The 15,712-nt window shown below is 30.8% G+C and overlaps 6 protein-coding genes and 3 pseudogenes across 9 annotated transcripts, besides 2 other annotated features; 6 read left to right on the forward strand and 3 right to left on the reverse strand.

Annotated features, from left to right (window-relative positions):
* Nucleotides 1–86: 86 nt before the first annotated feature.
* Nucleotides 87–15,712: part of a mobile genetic element that runs on past the window's edge.
* TVAGG3_0715630 lies at nucleotides 1,608–3,046 on the forward strand (annotated as a pseudogene). The gene has a single exon. A coding segment is annotated over exon 1 (1,439 nt).
* Nucleotides 3,152–4,226, forward strand: TVAGG3_0715640 (DNA/RNA polymerase superfamily; the record flags this gene model as incomplete). Its single annotated transcript, XM_051243936.1, has 1 exon — nucleotides 3,152–4,226. A coding segment is annotated over one exon (1,075 nt), but the record flags the coding sequence as incomplete, so codon positions are not given.
* TVAGG3_0715650 (integrase core domain containing protein family) lies at nucleotides 5,060–6,589 on the forward strand (the record flags this gene model as incomplete). The annotated part of the gene is made up of 1 exon (XM_051243937.1): nucleotides 5,060–6,589. One exon carries the CDS (start codon nucleotides 5,060–5,062, stop codon nucleotides 6,587–6,589), a length of 1,530 nt encoding a protein of 509 aa, XP_051090524.1.
* On the forward strand, nucleotides 6,609–6,881 carry TVAGG3_0715660 (uncharacterized protein; the record flags this gene model as incomplete). Its single annotated transcript, XM_051243938.1, has 1 exon — nucleotides 6,609–6,881. The coding sequence occupies one exon, from the start codon at nucleotides 6,609–6,611 to the stop codon at nucleotides 6,879–6,881; it is 273 nt and encodes a 90-aa protein (XP_051090525.1).
* On the forward strand, nucleotides 8,076–8,716 carry TVAGG3_0715670 (annotated as a pseudogene). The gene has a single exon. A coding segment is annotated over exon 1 (641 nt).
* TVAGG3_0715680 (uncharacterized protein) lies at nucleotides 10,073–10,402 on the forward strand (the record flags this gene model as incomplete). Its single annotated transcript, XM_051243939.1, has 1 exon — nucleotides 10,073–10,402. One exon carries the CDS (start codon nucleotides 10,073–10,075, stop codon nucleotides 10,400–10,402), a length of 330 nt encoding a protein of 109 aa, XP_051090526.1.
* Nucleotides 11,241–11,906, reverse strand: TVAGG3_0715690 (uncharacterized protein; the record flags this gene model as incomplete). The annotated part of the gene is made up of 1 exon (XM_051243940.1): nucleotides 11,241–11,906. One exon carries the CDS (start codon nucleotides 11,904–11,906, stop codon nucleotides 11,241–11,243), a length of 666 nt encoding a protein of 221 aa, XP_051090527.1.
* TVAGG3_0715700 (phage tail repeat-like family) lies at nucleotides 11,986–12,378 on the reverse strand (the record flags this gene model as incomplete). Its single annotated transcript, XM_051243941.1, has 1 exon — nucleotides 11,986–12,378. One exon carries the CDS (start codon nucleotides 12,376–12,378, stop codon nucleotides 11,986–11,988), a length of 393 nt encoding a protein of 130 aa, XP_051090528.1.
* Nucleotides 12,514–13,821: a mobile genetic element.
* Nucleotides 12,594–13,725, reverse strand: TVAGG3_0715720 (annotated as a pseudogene). The gene has a single exon. A coding segment is annotated over exon 1 (1,132 nt).

Consider the following 15,712-nt stretch of genomic DNA (forward strand, 5'->3'; position numbering starts at 1 on the left):
ATTGGAAGTGATGAAAGGTGTAAAGATAAAGATAAAGTTTATTCAGTTTCATATAATAACTGGCACACGTTAGGGATAAGAAAACATTTAGGAGATTATGGGAAATGTTCTGAATTCTTCAAATCTAGTATGTATGAGAGAGTAAAAGAAATCAGATATAATTATCATTCATGAATGAAAAAATAAACTTTAAAAATTCATGTCTTACATTTTTTGAATAATTTATTTTTTTAATTCGTATGAAAATGAGTGTCAAGACTAACGACGTTAAAAAATTGGGATTCACAAACGAGGAAATAAAGGATATATTAGAGGAGGCGAGTTATGAAGTTAATAAATATTATTTAAGAAATTGTCAAAAATTCGCGGAGTTATTAAATGATTTAGATTATGATGGAAAAATGAATAAAGATGATGTTATAAATTTCTTATATCCCACATCTGAAGAAGAAAAACCTAAAGAACCTGATGTTTTCCCTGAATATTATGAAGAACGGATTAAAGATGATGAATATGATGAAATTGAAAGACTGGAAAAAATAAGAGATGAAATAGATGAAAAAATTAAGGAATTAAGAGAAGTTGAAAATATAATGAGAATGAAGTAGAGGGTTTAATGAATATCCCAGCTTCAGAATCAGAAGTTCAAAAATCTCATGAAGAAAGATATAAAAATTACTTTTTGGAATCTACTAAAAATTTATTAGATGGTGAAATAGATGAAACACTTTCAGAAGAAGGCACAAAATTTATTCATAAACATAAGTTACAATTTATTGACGATGGAGATTATCCATGTATATTACTTTCACCTCCTCTTGATTCTGAAAAATTCAAAAAAGCACTGAAAAATGTAACATATGCAACAAATACGATTAAGAAAGAAGACCATGATATTTACACAAATTATTATTTAAATAAATGTGCAGGTGTTGATAAAGTTTTTGATTTGTTAGATAAAATATCAAAAGAAACAATTGGTACATATAAAATTTTATGCGATTGTGGTTTCATTATTGAAGATACTAATAATGTTTCATATGAAAGAACAGCACCGAAGGAAGACGAAGTTGAAAGGTCTATACCATTCGTTATTAAGAATATAAAAGATATGAAAACTTATAAACATTATATTTATTCATTTATTTCAGAAAAAATGGAAGCAACCCATAAAACATCATCTCATCATTTTATAGCTATTCATACATTCCTTTTCAAAGTTGTGAAATTAAATAAGACAGGAATTAGATTTAATGTATCAGGGTACGCATTCTTGAGTAAATTAAAATGTATTCGTCACGTCGCAGATGATAAAAATTTATGTGTTCTTAATTCATTTTATGGACTTTAGCCCTGGACTTTAAAAAAATAAACTTTATTTTTATTTATTTTTTAATTTTTTATTCTTACATAAATGAACAAAAACGGAACAGCTAAAATGAATGATAATCAAATAAGAGCCGAAGGTAGAAGGTTATTTAAACGCTTCTATAACATTCCTGATGGTGTTAATCCTAAAACTCGTAGAAGTTATTTAAATGAAGCCATAGATGCATATGAAGGATTTGACATTTCATCAGAAAGTGAGAGGTTAGCAAGAATGTTAAACGTTAATATTGATTTTTATTATTGTGACCCTCAACCAGAAGACGTAGACATAAATAAGGTAGACTTTCCATTAGTGGAATCAATAATGATAGATCCAGAATTTGAAACAGTAAATATTTTATTAACACAGAGTCCATGTGGAAAACTTCACGCTGACAGAATTACAGACGTTGAAGCACTCACAGGATATAAAGTTTGCCCCTTTTGCAAAGAAGAAGTATATTCTATCCGTGATGACCCAGAAAGGAAAAACCAAAGAAGATTTTTAAAGCATTGTGAGAAATGTAAAGAAAATAATGGAAGATTAATTCAAGACGTTCAATTGCAAAACACACAACAACCATATGCACCACATATCACGAAACAGAAGATATATCAATGGCTATTAGCACATAATTTGCAGGAATATTATAAACCAACAAGATATTATATTACTTTTGACTTCGAAACATTAGAGACTAAAGAAGAACTTCAACTTTCTGAATGTGCAACTTTGAACGCTTACTTAAAACCATTTATGGTATCATCAACTGTCAAAATAAAGCCGCAAACGGACTCTTTGAGTCCTGAAGGTCTTTCAGACCGAAGCGGCGAGGTCGTAGACCGTGATAAAACATTTACGAGGAATTTTTGCTTAACATCAAGTGATTCGTTCATCTCTGATTGGATTGAATTTTTATTTTCAACCTGTTCATTAGTTGCTAAATCAAATATTGAACAATATGAAGAATTAATGAAGCCGCAAACGGACCAAACGGCGGGGACTTTGTCCCATACATTAAATGAAAAACAGAAGGAAGCATTTAAAGAACTTCTAGATGAGGAATTCAATAAAGTGAATATCATAGGTTTTAATTCGGGAAAGTTTGATTTAAATTTAATTCTTCGTGATTTAAACACTGCAAAATGGAAAATAAAATCAATGCTGGGTTCTTCTTCTCAATTTAAGCAAATCATTGTAAAGAAAACAAACTGTCCATATGAATTAAGATTTATTGACATCAGAAATTATATAGCGGGTGGAACATTAGACCAATTCACTCAAGATTTCGGAAACAATAAATCACGTGTTAAATCCTTTTTCCCTTATCAATTCATCACATGGGAGAATTACGAAGATGAATTATATAAAGTGGAACCATTCACTCAAGATTCATTTTATTCAGCATTAACTCAAGAAACAATATCCGATTCAGATTATCAAATATATCTCAATGATGCTAAAAATTTTGAGAATAGATTAGAATATTTTATTCATTATTGCAATAAAGACGTTGAAATTATGATTGACCCAATTGATAAAATTATTGAAGAAACATTTGTTTATAAAATTGACATGCTTCATAATCTTTCTTTATCATCGAATGCATCAATGATTCGTTACGCGTTAGCATATAAGAACTTCAATCCTAACGAAACATATCCAGAAGAAGAAAATGTGGAATCAAGTTTTTGAATTAACAAAAAGTATTGGAAATATAAAATTGATTCATATAAGAAACAAGATGAAAAAGCAGAAAGGGATACTAAAAACAATGTTTCAATGGATGACTATCAATACTATCACGATTTAATCCTTTCATCTAAATGCAAAATGTGTGGTAAAGCGTTTACATATGCTAATAAACCAACATTAGATAGAATCGATAATGAAAAACCACATACCAAAGAAAATTGTCAGTTAATGTGTTGTTATTGCAATGTCGTAAAATCAAATAAAGATGAAGATGTTCAACGTTTAAGAATCAATTTAAGAAATTATACATTAAAAAATAATTTACCAATGACTCTAGATTCAGTTGAAGCTTATCACATCCTCCGTAATGGAATTACTGGTGGTTTATCAAATGTTCAACATAGAGTAAATCTTAAAGGAATCACGCACATTAATAAACTTTCATATAATCCAGAAACTAAAACTGTATCAAATGAGGACACTTCCAACATTATGACTCATTTCGTTGGTGTTGACTTTAATTCATTATATCCTTCATCATTTTCATCTAATCCTCATGATTTCATTCAATATACTGACCATAAAATGTATATGCCGGGAAGATTGAATGGTGTTATCATTTGTGATACAGCAACAAAGAAAGCAAAAGCACTGGGAATAATTAAGAAGAAAAATACTTTATTCGTGGCTGAAGTAAAGGGTCACATTGATGAAAAATACATTAATGATTACATAAACTTTTTACCAATAATAAGAAACTTTGATATTATCACAGATGAAAAAACAATTGGTGGTTTTATGTATAATTACATGAAATCAAACAATCTACCAGTTGACCAGAAACAGAGGAAATTAACTCAGTTAGCATCAACACACAACCAATATCAACCATTTTCTTCTTATTATCTTTGGTATCTAATAGACAGATTTCATTTTATCATTGATGACATTCAATCAATTTTAACATTTACGAAAAATACTTGTTTTAATGAATTTGCGAATGAATTTATGAACGAAAGACAAAAGGCTGAATTAGAAGGAAATAAAGGAAAAAGTTTATTTTGCAAGATTTCACTTAATGGATCATATGGTTACGATGCAATGAATACACAAAATTACGCAAAGACTAAAATAATGAATGCACAGAAGGCACGCGTTGCATGTATGTCAAATAAGTTTAAAAACATAAGAGAAATAGGAGAGGATACGTATCAAGTGATGCTTAAAGATAGATTTTATAGATGTGATACATGTTTACAAGAGGCATTCTTCACTTTAGATAACGCAAAATACTGGTATTTGGTTTTCATTTATGATTTTATGTATAAATGCATGGATGTTAATCGTTTTCATTTCATTGAAGGTGATACTGATTCATCTTATTGGGCAATCGCTGGCGACCCAAATCTTCCTAACACTCAAGCATTTCAAGCAATTGTAACCGATAAAAAATTTTATGATAAAAACATTTACAAATTCGCACCTTTTGATTTCTTCTGTTTTAATGAGAAATTTAAACCTAAATTAAAGAATAAAGCTGAAGAAAAAGCACATGAGAAGAAGTTATTGGGTTTAGCAATTGAGAAACAAGGTGATAACATGGTTGCTTTATGTCCTAAGTGTTATACTTCATTCAACGGTTCAATTGATGGAAGTGATTTTAAAAAGATTGCACAAAAAATGAAAGGAGTTAGTTTACGACAAAATAAACAATTAACACCTAAAAATTATTTGGATATAATAAATGATAAAGTGATATTTGATGGTCAGAATATTAATTTACAACTTAAAAACGGGTCAATGACTCGCTTAACAATCGGTAAGACTGCATTAACAGGAGCACACACTAAGGCTGTATGTTGTGAAAATGGATGTTGTATGCCATTTATTTAATAAAATGCCACAGAAGAGACAAAAGGAACCGTAAATAATGGTTTTGATACTATGATTCAAAGAGGCGGGCACCCTTAAAACACTTATTTTATTTTTATATAAATGAATAGCGTAGATTTAAAAAATTTAATTGATGATTTAGTACTTAATCAAAATTTTCTTAATTATTATGAATTAAAATCATATCTCCAAAAACATGATAACAATATAACGGGTGATGATATGGATTATTATTATTCGTATTATAAAAATGAAGTTTTGAAATATCATGATAAAATAATTTCTAAAATTAAAGACAAAATTAAAAATAATGAATATTCAAAGGGAAAAAGTAAATCACAACTTAAACAATTGAAAGATTTCAAAAATAAAGTATTAACAGAAGAAGATATTGATGAATTATATAAATTATATAAATTATATAATCCTGAGCCGCAAAAACCAAAGGAACAAAAACAAAAGGTGCAAAACGCCCAGGTCCTTCAGACCATAAATGAAGCACAAGCTTTAATTTATGATTCATTAGTTAAACCATATTCAGCCCGACTTTTAAATGAAGATCAACTTTTGGAATTCATCCTTCAACATAAACTCGAAGCGGGAAAGTATATCAAACCTTTATATACAGCATATTTAAAACAAATGAATAGAATACATCCAGAATTAATGAAGGGGGGAATGAAATCCAAAATCAAAGCAGATAAAATTAAACCACCTGCAACACCAAACCCTCCAACGACAGTACCTCCTCCTCCTTCAGTTAATCCTTCATCATTCACTTTATTATATCCATTTCAAACATTAAAGAAGCAAAAAGATTTTAAAAAGGATTTCAAAATATTAAATAAACCAACTGACCCAAAAATTCAACCGTTAAAGGAAAAATTTAGTCGCCCTTCATTTGCACCATATCCATATTCATACGAAATCGATCATTTAGAATATTCAAGAGGAAACGTTACTTATTTATTTGCCATTAACATTAACACCAGATATTTATATTGCATTCCGGTGAAAGGGAAAACAGAACAGGAAACAAGAAGAGCTATTCAATACTTACTAGATCATGAAAGAGTAGATAATATAAGGGGTGATGGTGATAAAGGATTTCAGGCAGCTATGGCTCATTATTTCCCACAAATTAATTTTTACTTTTCATCCTCTCCATATACGTTTCATAATAAAATAGTTGATGCGGTAATGAGAACTCTTAGAGATGCGTTAGGGGTTAATGGTCAGATATACTGGGATGGAAATCATGACTCCATCATACAGCAGTTAGTATATTATTACAATAATACATGGCATAGAACAATAAACATGAAACCGGTGGAAATGAAAAATGATATTTCAAAAGAATGGGAATATATTAGAAAGCAAATGGAAAGGTTGAATGATGTTAAACGTGAACAAATTAATTCGGGGCTCATGAATTTTAAACAAGGGGATAAAGTTTTGATTCATCTCGATTATGGAAAAACTGATAAATCAATGACAAAAAGAAGACGAAGATTTGACACAATAGCTGAATTTGTTAGATATATTAACGGCAATGCATTAGTTGAAGTTGACAATAAATTAATAGAAATTCCGATTTATTTTATTACTCCATTATATTTAAATAATATTTAATTTTTTTATTTCGTAAGAAATGAGTAACAACGAAGCAGTCAAGAGTCCAGACGATGAATATAAAAAGAAACTAAACAGAATTAAATCAAAAATATGTTATTACAAAAAGAAGCCACAATGTGGTGGGGTTGAAAACGATAAAGAGAGGAAAGAAATAATCGAAAAATTAGAAACTTATCGTTCAATCCTTAAACTGAGTGAAGCAAAAATAAAAGAATTTAATAGAATAAATAAATTGATTGGAAGAGATGAATTTAATAAAGATGAATTTTTAAACTCTATCCAAATTTAATTTTTATTCCTCTTCGACAACATCTCTCTTTCCATCATTACCGCATAACCACATTTTCTCAATTTTAGTGGTTTGTTATTTTTAACATGTTCTTGCATCATTTTTATCATTTCCTCCCTTGTTATGATTCGTGGTAAATTTTGAGCTTGTGGGGTATTCATTTATGATAAAAATAAAAATTTGTTATCACTTATTTTATCGTGAATGTTTTTAGGTTATTCAATAATTAATTATTTTTGAAGAACTGAAGGTGCTACCATGTTACCATGTGCTACCAGGTCATTTAACTTTTCTGAAAAAATGTGACAACATGACATTTTGACAACAACATAGGAGGAAGGTAGTTATGAATTATTTTTGAATAACTGAAGGTGCTACCATGTTACCATGTGCTACCAGGTCATTTAACTTTTCTGAAAAAATGTGACAACATGACATTTTGACAACAACATAGGAGGAAGGTAGTTATGAATTATTTTTTGAATAACTGAAGGTGCTACCATGTTACCATGTGCTACCAGGTCATTTAACTTTTCTGAAAAAATGTGACAACATGACATTTTGACAACAACACAGGAGGAAGGTAGTTATGAATTATTTTTGAATAACTGAAGGTGCTACCATGTTACCATGTGCTACCAGGTCATTTAACTTTTCTGAAAAAATGTGACAACATGACATTTTGACAACAACATAGGAGGAAGGTAGTTATGAATTATTTTTGAATAACTGAAGGTGCTACCATGTTACCATGTGCTACCAGGTCATTTAACTTCTCTGAAAAAATGTGACAACATGACATTTTGACAACAACATAGGAGGAAGGCAATAATTAATTATTTTTGAAGAACTGAGGGTGCTACCATGTTACCATGTTGACGACATGACATTATGTCAACAACATAGGAGGAAGGCAATAATTAATTATTTTTGAAGAACATTAGGTGCTACCATGTTACCATGTGCTACCAGGTAATTTAACTTCTCTGAAAAAATGTGACAACATGACATTTTGACAACAACATAGGAGGAAGGCAATAATTAATTATTTTTGAAGAACTGAGGGTGCTACCATGTTACCATGTGCTACCAGGTCATTTAACTTTTCTGAAAAAATGTGACAACATGACATTTTGACAACAACATAGGAGGAAGGTAGTTATGAATTATTTTTATTTTTTTATTCCTATATAAATGACAGCAACAAACAACAACAGCAACTATATCGTTTCTGATGAAAATATCATTGATTCATTAGCTGAGGAATTAGTTGTGGCAGAAACTAAAACCCTCAACGAAAGAATTGGTGAAAACAGGATTGATTTACATAACTACCTCAAACATGATGGAGGAAGAGGAAGGAAAACTGGTATGGCTTTATTAGTAAATAAAATATCAAATTTAACGATTATAGATGTTGATATCAATAAATCGTACAATGATGAACTTAAAGAAACAGTTAGAAAAGACATTTTATCAAAACTTTCGGATAAAGATGTTATCGTTAAAACCGCTTCAGGAGGTCTTCACATTTATTGCAACACTAATTTCTTCTATGCAGTTTCGAACAGAATGATTAAATGTTATTCCTGCAATGATTATGATATTGATATCATGACTTCTATGGATGATTCAAAGCGTTTTTAGTGGTTATGGCTGATTCAAGAGTTCGCAAGAATGCAACAGAACCAATCAATACATACTCATTCATTCGTGGAAGTTATGATTCAACATTAACTAGAACAGTGAATGATATATTAAATGATTTGAATATTAAGGTAAGAGTTGAACAGAAGAATGAAGAAATAAAGACTATCATGAATGAAAACAAAGATGTAAACATTGACGATAAACTAGCTCAGAGCATAGTTGATGGCATCTGTGATTTTGAAGTACATAATGACGGTGGAAACATGAATTTAGAAAAAAGAAGTTACATTATTCACACTGTTTCAAGCTATTAATTCGTTACCGGATCATTTAATTAATGAAGCATACGATAACGTTTATAACTTCTGCAGTTTAACAGAAAATGCAAAAAGTAATTTTGAAAAAGCACGTAATAGATATGCACATTTAATGACTTCTCCATTTGTTTTAGTGAAGATTCTAAAAACTATATCAAAAGGAATATTATGATGAATATGTTTTTACCTTTATTACGTAAGCCAAAAATAACATTTGATATCAAACTTGATGACTCGTTTTTGATAACAGATATTAGACGCAAGGCTGAAAATCATCAGTATAAAAACAGTTCTGAAGTAATTGAGGATTTATCACGTGTAATCCGTTTTGTAGATTGTGGAAATAAATATTTCATTCAAAAGGACTATAATATCCACGACAAAATGAATCAAATATCATTTGTTCTTCAGTCAAACATGAAAGAGTCACTCAAAATGATTAAATTATTTAAAGAAGAAGGTAAAACCATAACAGCATGGGATGTACTACTAAATCAATTGTCTTCATTAACCGTTAAGGGTGTTTGCTTTAAATCTGATTCCCCAGATGTTTTCTCAACGTTTCAAGGTTATAAATACAACGTTCTCGAAAAACCAGATTACTCAAAAATTGAGATGTTTATGAATTTCATTAAAGAAGCCATTTGTGATAATAACGATGAAGTGTATAAATACCTTCTCGGCTGGATTGCATCAATGATTCAACATCCTGGAATCAAGAATGAAACAGCAATTATTTTGAAAGGACTTCAGGGAACAGGTAAAAACAGATTCACAGACATTATTTCTGAACTTCTCGCCGGTTATTCATGTAAAAACATTACTGAAATAAGTGAGCTAACGGGTAATTTCAACTCAGTAGTTGAGAATAAAATGTTTCTTGTACTTAATGAACTCAAGAATGTAGGTGAAGATAGACTCGCAAACTTCAACGCTTTGAAATCAATTATTACGGATAATGAGATAAGAATTAATGAAAAGAATCAACCCAGAAGAACTGCCCAGAACGTTGCCAATTTCATTTTCGTAACTAACAACGTCTACCCTGTCAAAATTGAAGTTGGAGACAGAAGATACGTAGTTTTAAGAGTTAATGGTAAATTCAAGGGTCAATTTGATTACTTCAAGAATTTAATGGATTCATGCACAAAGGAATTTTATGATAATTTACTGACGTATTTTATCAATTACGACCTTTCATCATTTAATGTACGAATCATACCGATGACTGAAGCCAAACAAGATTTAATTGAATTATCATCAAATCCTTTAGATGTATGGATAAATACACATTATGATGAATTGTGTGCAGGTATGACGTGTGAAAATGCTCTATTCTGCAAACCATCAGACATGAAAGACAAAAACTTTCAAATGAGTATTAAGGATAAATGTGATAGGAAACATAGAAGAATAGACGGTAAACAAACATGGTGTTATGTTTTGAAAGAAGAAATGAAAGGATTATATAAACAGGTTGAACCAAACGATAATGAGGATTCATTTACTGACGATGAAATACCTGTAAATGAGCCGCTAAGCGGCGAGACCTGAAGGTCTAGCTTTATAAAGTATGATTGGAATTTATTTTTGCATTAATCCTTTCATGTCTGTTGTCAAAATGTCATGTTGTCACATTTTTTCAGAGAAGTTAAATTACCTGGTAGCACATGGTAACATGGTAGCACCTAATGTTCTTCAAAAATAATTAATTATTGCCTTCCTCCTATGTTGTTGACATAATGTCATGTCGTCAACATGGTAACATGGTAGCACCCTCAGTTCTTCAAAAATAATTAATTATTGCCTTCCTCCTATGTTGTTGTCAAAATGTCATGTTGTCACATTTTTTCAGAGAAGTTAAATTACCTGGTAGCACATGGTAACATGGTAGCACCTAATGTTCTTCAAAAATAATTAATTATTGCCTTCCTCCTATGTTGTTGACATAATGTCATGTCGTCAACATGGTAACATGGTAGCACCCTCAGTTCTTCAAAAATAATTAATTATTGCCTTCCTCCTATGTTGTTGTCAAAATGTCATGTTGTCACATTTTTTCAGAGAAGTTAAATTACCTGGTAGCACATGGTAACATGGTAGCACCTAATGTTCTTCAAAAATAATTAATTATTTTTTGAATAACTGGGAAATAAATTTACGTCAAATATGTAATTTATAATATCTTATGTCGACAGGCTACGTAGCACAGTGGTCTAAGGTGGTGTTATGGAGGGGTCAGAGTCTGTGGTTCGAACCGCGACAGCGCCGTATTTTCTTATTTTCTTTATTTGTCTTGTTTGTCGTGAATAAAAAGTGTCATAAAAGTGCTCTATCTTCCACGGGAATAAATAAAAAATTTACTTTATTTCTTCTTTATTTCTTTGTTCATTTACTCACAATATTTTTTTACAAAACGACCCCAAACTTTTAACTTCTTTTCTGCAGCTTCAAATGCTATCTTAGCGAGTTCATATTCTCTAAATTCTCTCTTTAAATCTTCTTGTTCCCATTGGTCTAGTTCGTATGGAGAATCTCTATAACCATAATATATCTCACGTTCATGTTCTAATTGTTTTTCACACATTTTTCCAACTTCTTCTTCGAACAAAGGTTTAGCATTCTCCACTGTATCTTCGAGTTCTTCTTCATCTAACTTCTCATGAACTTTCTTGTCTATGGAGTCCATAATATCTTTGACATAAAATGCATACTTTACAGAGCACCATTCAGCAACAAAATGAACGAGGTCAGCATGTATGTAAATACCTTTGAATTCATTCATAACGCCCTTAGTAAGCTCATAAAATGCTTGTTTTGAGGTTGAGCCACTTTTGGCTCGACCGTATTCTTTCAACCAAAACTCAAGAATTTCCTGCATTTTAGCACTATTGAGAAATCTGTTTAAATGGTTTAACTTTCCTGCTTCTCTTGCCATCTTTGTTGCATTAATGTAACCATCCTTGTCTCTACGTAAGACTTCAATACCGTTATAAGTGCCTTTTGTGAATGTTTCACCATTAGATTTGTTCGTGAATGTTTTTGCTTCGACTGACATTACTGTTCTTACATACAAAATAAAAAAATAAATAGAAATAATTTTAAAACTAATGAAATTAATTATTTTTGGACTGAATTCATTGAACTCTATACCATGCGAATACAGTCATAAATGGTGGCATGTAATCTTTACTTTGTCCCGTTGTTTGTGTATATCCTGAAACGCGATGTGTATGGTTTCCTTCTCCCTGAGTGTCACTCCAGTAACAATTTATGGCAAATTTAACATCATCTTTAACATCATATCCTTTACCTTTTGTCATTCCTGACCAATCCCAATATCTATGCTTATGCCAACCTGCTTGAGATGTGCTTAAATCTATGTAGTGACTGTGTGCAGGTAAATTTTCACCCGTAATTGTTTTACTTCCCCCTGTTTCCTTTGAAGAGTTTGCACAATACAAAAACCTGTCGACTATTTGTTCCCATGCACCAACACCAAACATTGCTTGAGGACCTCTCACATCCATAGATGTATAAATAGAACCTACTGGGTTCATTAAATCAAACATATGAGATATTATAGGATTGTCTCTTTTGAACTTAAAATATAGTGTAACTATTTCGGGTTTCTTCTGGTTTGTGTCAGAATATTTTTTATAATATAGGGTGTCCAAAGGTGTGTTTAGCACAAACCTGAATACTGCGAATAGAAATAAACAAGTTACATATATATAAAGTTTATTTAAATATAATCACCATTGGATTCAATCACGCGTTCGCAGCGATCGATCCAGGCTTGAAAGACACGCTTTAAATCATCATGAGAAAATTGCTCAAATTGCTCTCTTACAAAATTTTCAAGATCATCTGGACTCGCGAATTCGCGTCCTTCAGCTCTCTTTTTTAGCGTGCCGAATAAATAAAAGTCAGAGGGTGCAATATCAGGTGAATAAATTGGGTTTGGAACAACTTTGACATTGTTTTCCAACAAGTAATTCATTACCTTATGACTTTTGTGAACTCTTGAATTATCAAAATGAATTGCAAACTTTTGTTTTTGTTGTTTGGATTTCTCAAACTCATCAGAATTGATAATTTGAGTAAGAACATTGTCAATTAGATACTGAGCATTCATCGTATTAGGTTTTTGAAGAATATCAATTGCGATGATGCCATTCACGCCCCAAAAAACCGACAACATCATCATTGGTGTGTCAATTTTTTTCTTCGGGAATGTTTGCGGATTTTCATCCTTCGGGATCCACATGATTTTGGCTTCTGTTGCATATTGAAACCAAGACTCGTCCCCTGTTACTAAAAAGCGAAACTTCTTGGATTGATACGCACCCAATATAGAGAGGAGCTCTTTCGAAGATTGGACTCTAGATTTTTTTTGAACTGAATTAAGGTTGTGCGGAACCCAACGTGTATACGCTAGTTTGTAGTTCAAATAATTGTGCAGATAATAACTGACTGTTGTACGTGGTATCTTTGTCATCTCCTCTATCCTTCTGAGTGATGCTCTTGGGTCTTCATCTAGCGCTTGAAGAATTGCTTTGATTTTTCTTTGATCCGGCGATTTTTTGTCAATTTTTATGATGGGCGCCTTTTTGTTCATGAAGTGATACATCCTAACATGATACGTTACAGTGGAATAGCTAGGAGCATCCATACCGAAGCATTTTACCAATGTCTCGTAGATTTTTTACAGTCTTTGCATTTTTTTGCAAGAGCGAGGATGTTTTCTTTATGATTCATTAAAAAAATGAAAAAAATCCCGCCAAAATTTCCCGCGAAACCGCCTCTTGTCTCAAAATTCATTTTATATCCGGCATGGCGCCAAATACAAAAATAAACATACTCATCATATACATATATTCATATTTTTTATTATATATTTATAATCAGCATATATCTCCTTTAATAGTCTCATATAGAGCGCTGTGCTAAACGCACCTTTGGACACCCTATATAATCTTATGTTTTCAGGGTATGTAAAATCTTGACTATAATATTTATTTTTGTCATCTTCATAATAGTATACTATTCTCGTTTTTTCTATTGCATTATATCTTTTATATCTATAATAATCTAAATATAATGTTTGCTTTTTTGGGTCTACATGTGCGTCAACACCATAGTCATAATAATACGGTGCTGGAGCTACGTTAGACAATGTCATATCCGTCATTCATAAACTCTTAAATATTTCTTTTGTTCGTCTCCATATAAGTTTAAGTAGCAGTTGTTGTCTAATGGAACTTTAACTTGTGTGCCATTATTCTTTATATAGCCTACATACATTTCATTGTTATTTTTCGGAATGAGTTTTATACCGTATACCATTTCTTAAGGACTGTACAAAACTCCCATCTAAAATATTTGTTTTCTTCATTGACAGAAAAGTCGCCAACAATAGTTTCAATATTTTTTGTTCCAACTAAACTTTGGTATATTTCGTTAACAAATGATATATCTGCTTTCTTTGCTAACTCATCGTTAACATATTCCTTATCTGCCTTCTTTGCTAACTCATCGTTAACATATTCCTTATCTGCTTTCTTTGCTAACTCATCGTTAACAAATGATATATCTGCTTTCTTTGCTAACTCATCGTTAACAAATGATATATCTGCTTTCTTTGCTAACTCATCGTTAACATATTTCCTTATCTGCTTTCTTCATTATGTCATTTAGGAAACCTTTTATGAATTCCTCATTTAAATTAAATCTTCCAATCTTCAAAACTTTAGGAAATGCATTTAATGCGTAATATTTGTTCTTCTGGTGGAATTGATGTTATATCATCCGTTATTCCTTTAATTTTTGAATTCATAAATAAAATTTCTTTTATATTTTGATATCACTGCACCACCTTTGCAAACGAATTCGAAATGGTCATTTTTCAATACTATCTCCAAATCTCCATATTTCAACATTTGCGTTTGTTCTGCCGTCTTTGAATTATATGCATATATGGCGTATGTAATGGTCTGTGGTTGCTGTTGTTTAATCATTTATTACGATTTAAAAATAAATATTTAATCTGTTTATCTCATCAGCTATTTTTCTATTTGAAATTGCCATAATATTTCATTCATAAATTCTAAATCACAATCAAATAGGTCAGTTATTCTAAATTTAATATTTGATAAATCTTTTGAATGAAGAATAAATGAATTCCCGGATAATTGAAACGGATATGATAAAGAAAATATGTTTAAGTTGATGGATAAAATGTTTTGTATTGATGGGTAAGAGTTAGGGTCTAATGTTTGATGTGAAAATCTCATTGGGTATTAACTTTATCACATTTGATTAAAATGAAATTAGAACCAGTGTCAGAATACAAAACATCCCCAACATCTTTTTCAAAATTTAATATCCCAACAATGAACGAAGACGAGGAGTACAAAAATTTAATTTTCAGCGGAAATTTAATAAGGTTATTTATTTCATCAAGTTCAAAAAGTTTATCAGGTTTTGATTTAAAATTTTCTTCATACCATACGATAAATGACTCATTTAAAATAACTTAAAATCATGTTAATATCCCATTTCGTTATCACATTATTTATATACATATCATACGTTTTTAGGTCTACGACCCCGCCGCTATGGCTCATGGTCATCTTTAATAAATGATATATAATCTGAAGGGTCTAAAAGAATGGGATTAAAATTTACCACTCACAGAAACGAGAGTAACATTATAAATTCCGCTAACTGTTAAATTTAATTCACAGTTATTATTCGAAATAATATTGATAATTGACATTTTTTTATTACGATTAAAAATATGGTAAAGCGTTATTTTCCAGTGATAAATAAAACTAGAATAAGATTACCTCAAGAATTCAT

This window comes from Trichomonas vaginalis, chromosome III (genome assembly GCF_026262505.1).
Source record: "Trichomonas vaginalis G3 chromosome III, whole genome shotgun sequence".
Taxonomy (NCBI): domain Eukaryota; phylum Parabasalia; order Trichomonadida; family Trichomonadidae; genus Trichomonas; species Trichomonas vaginalis.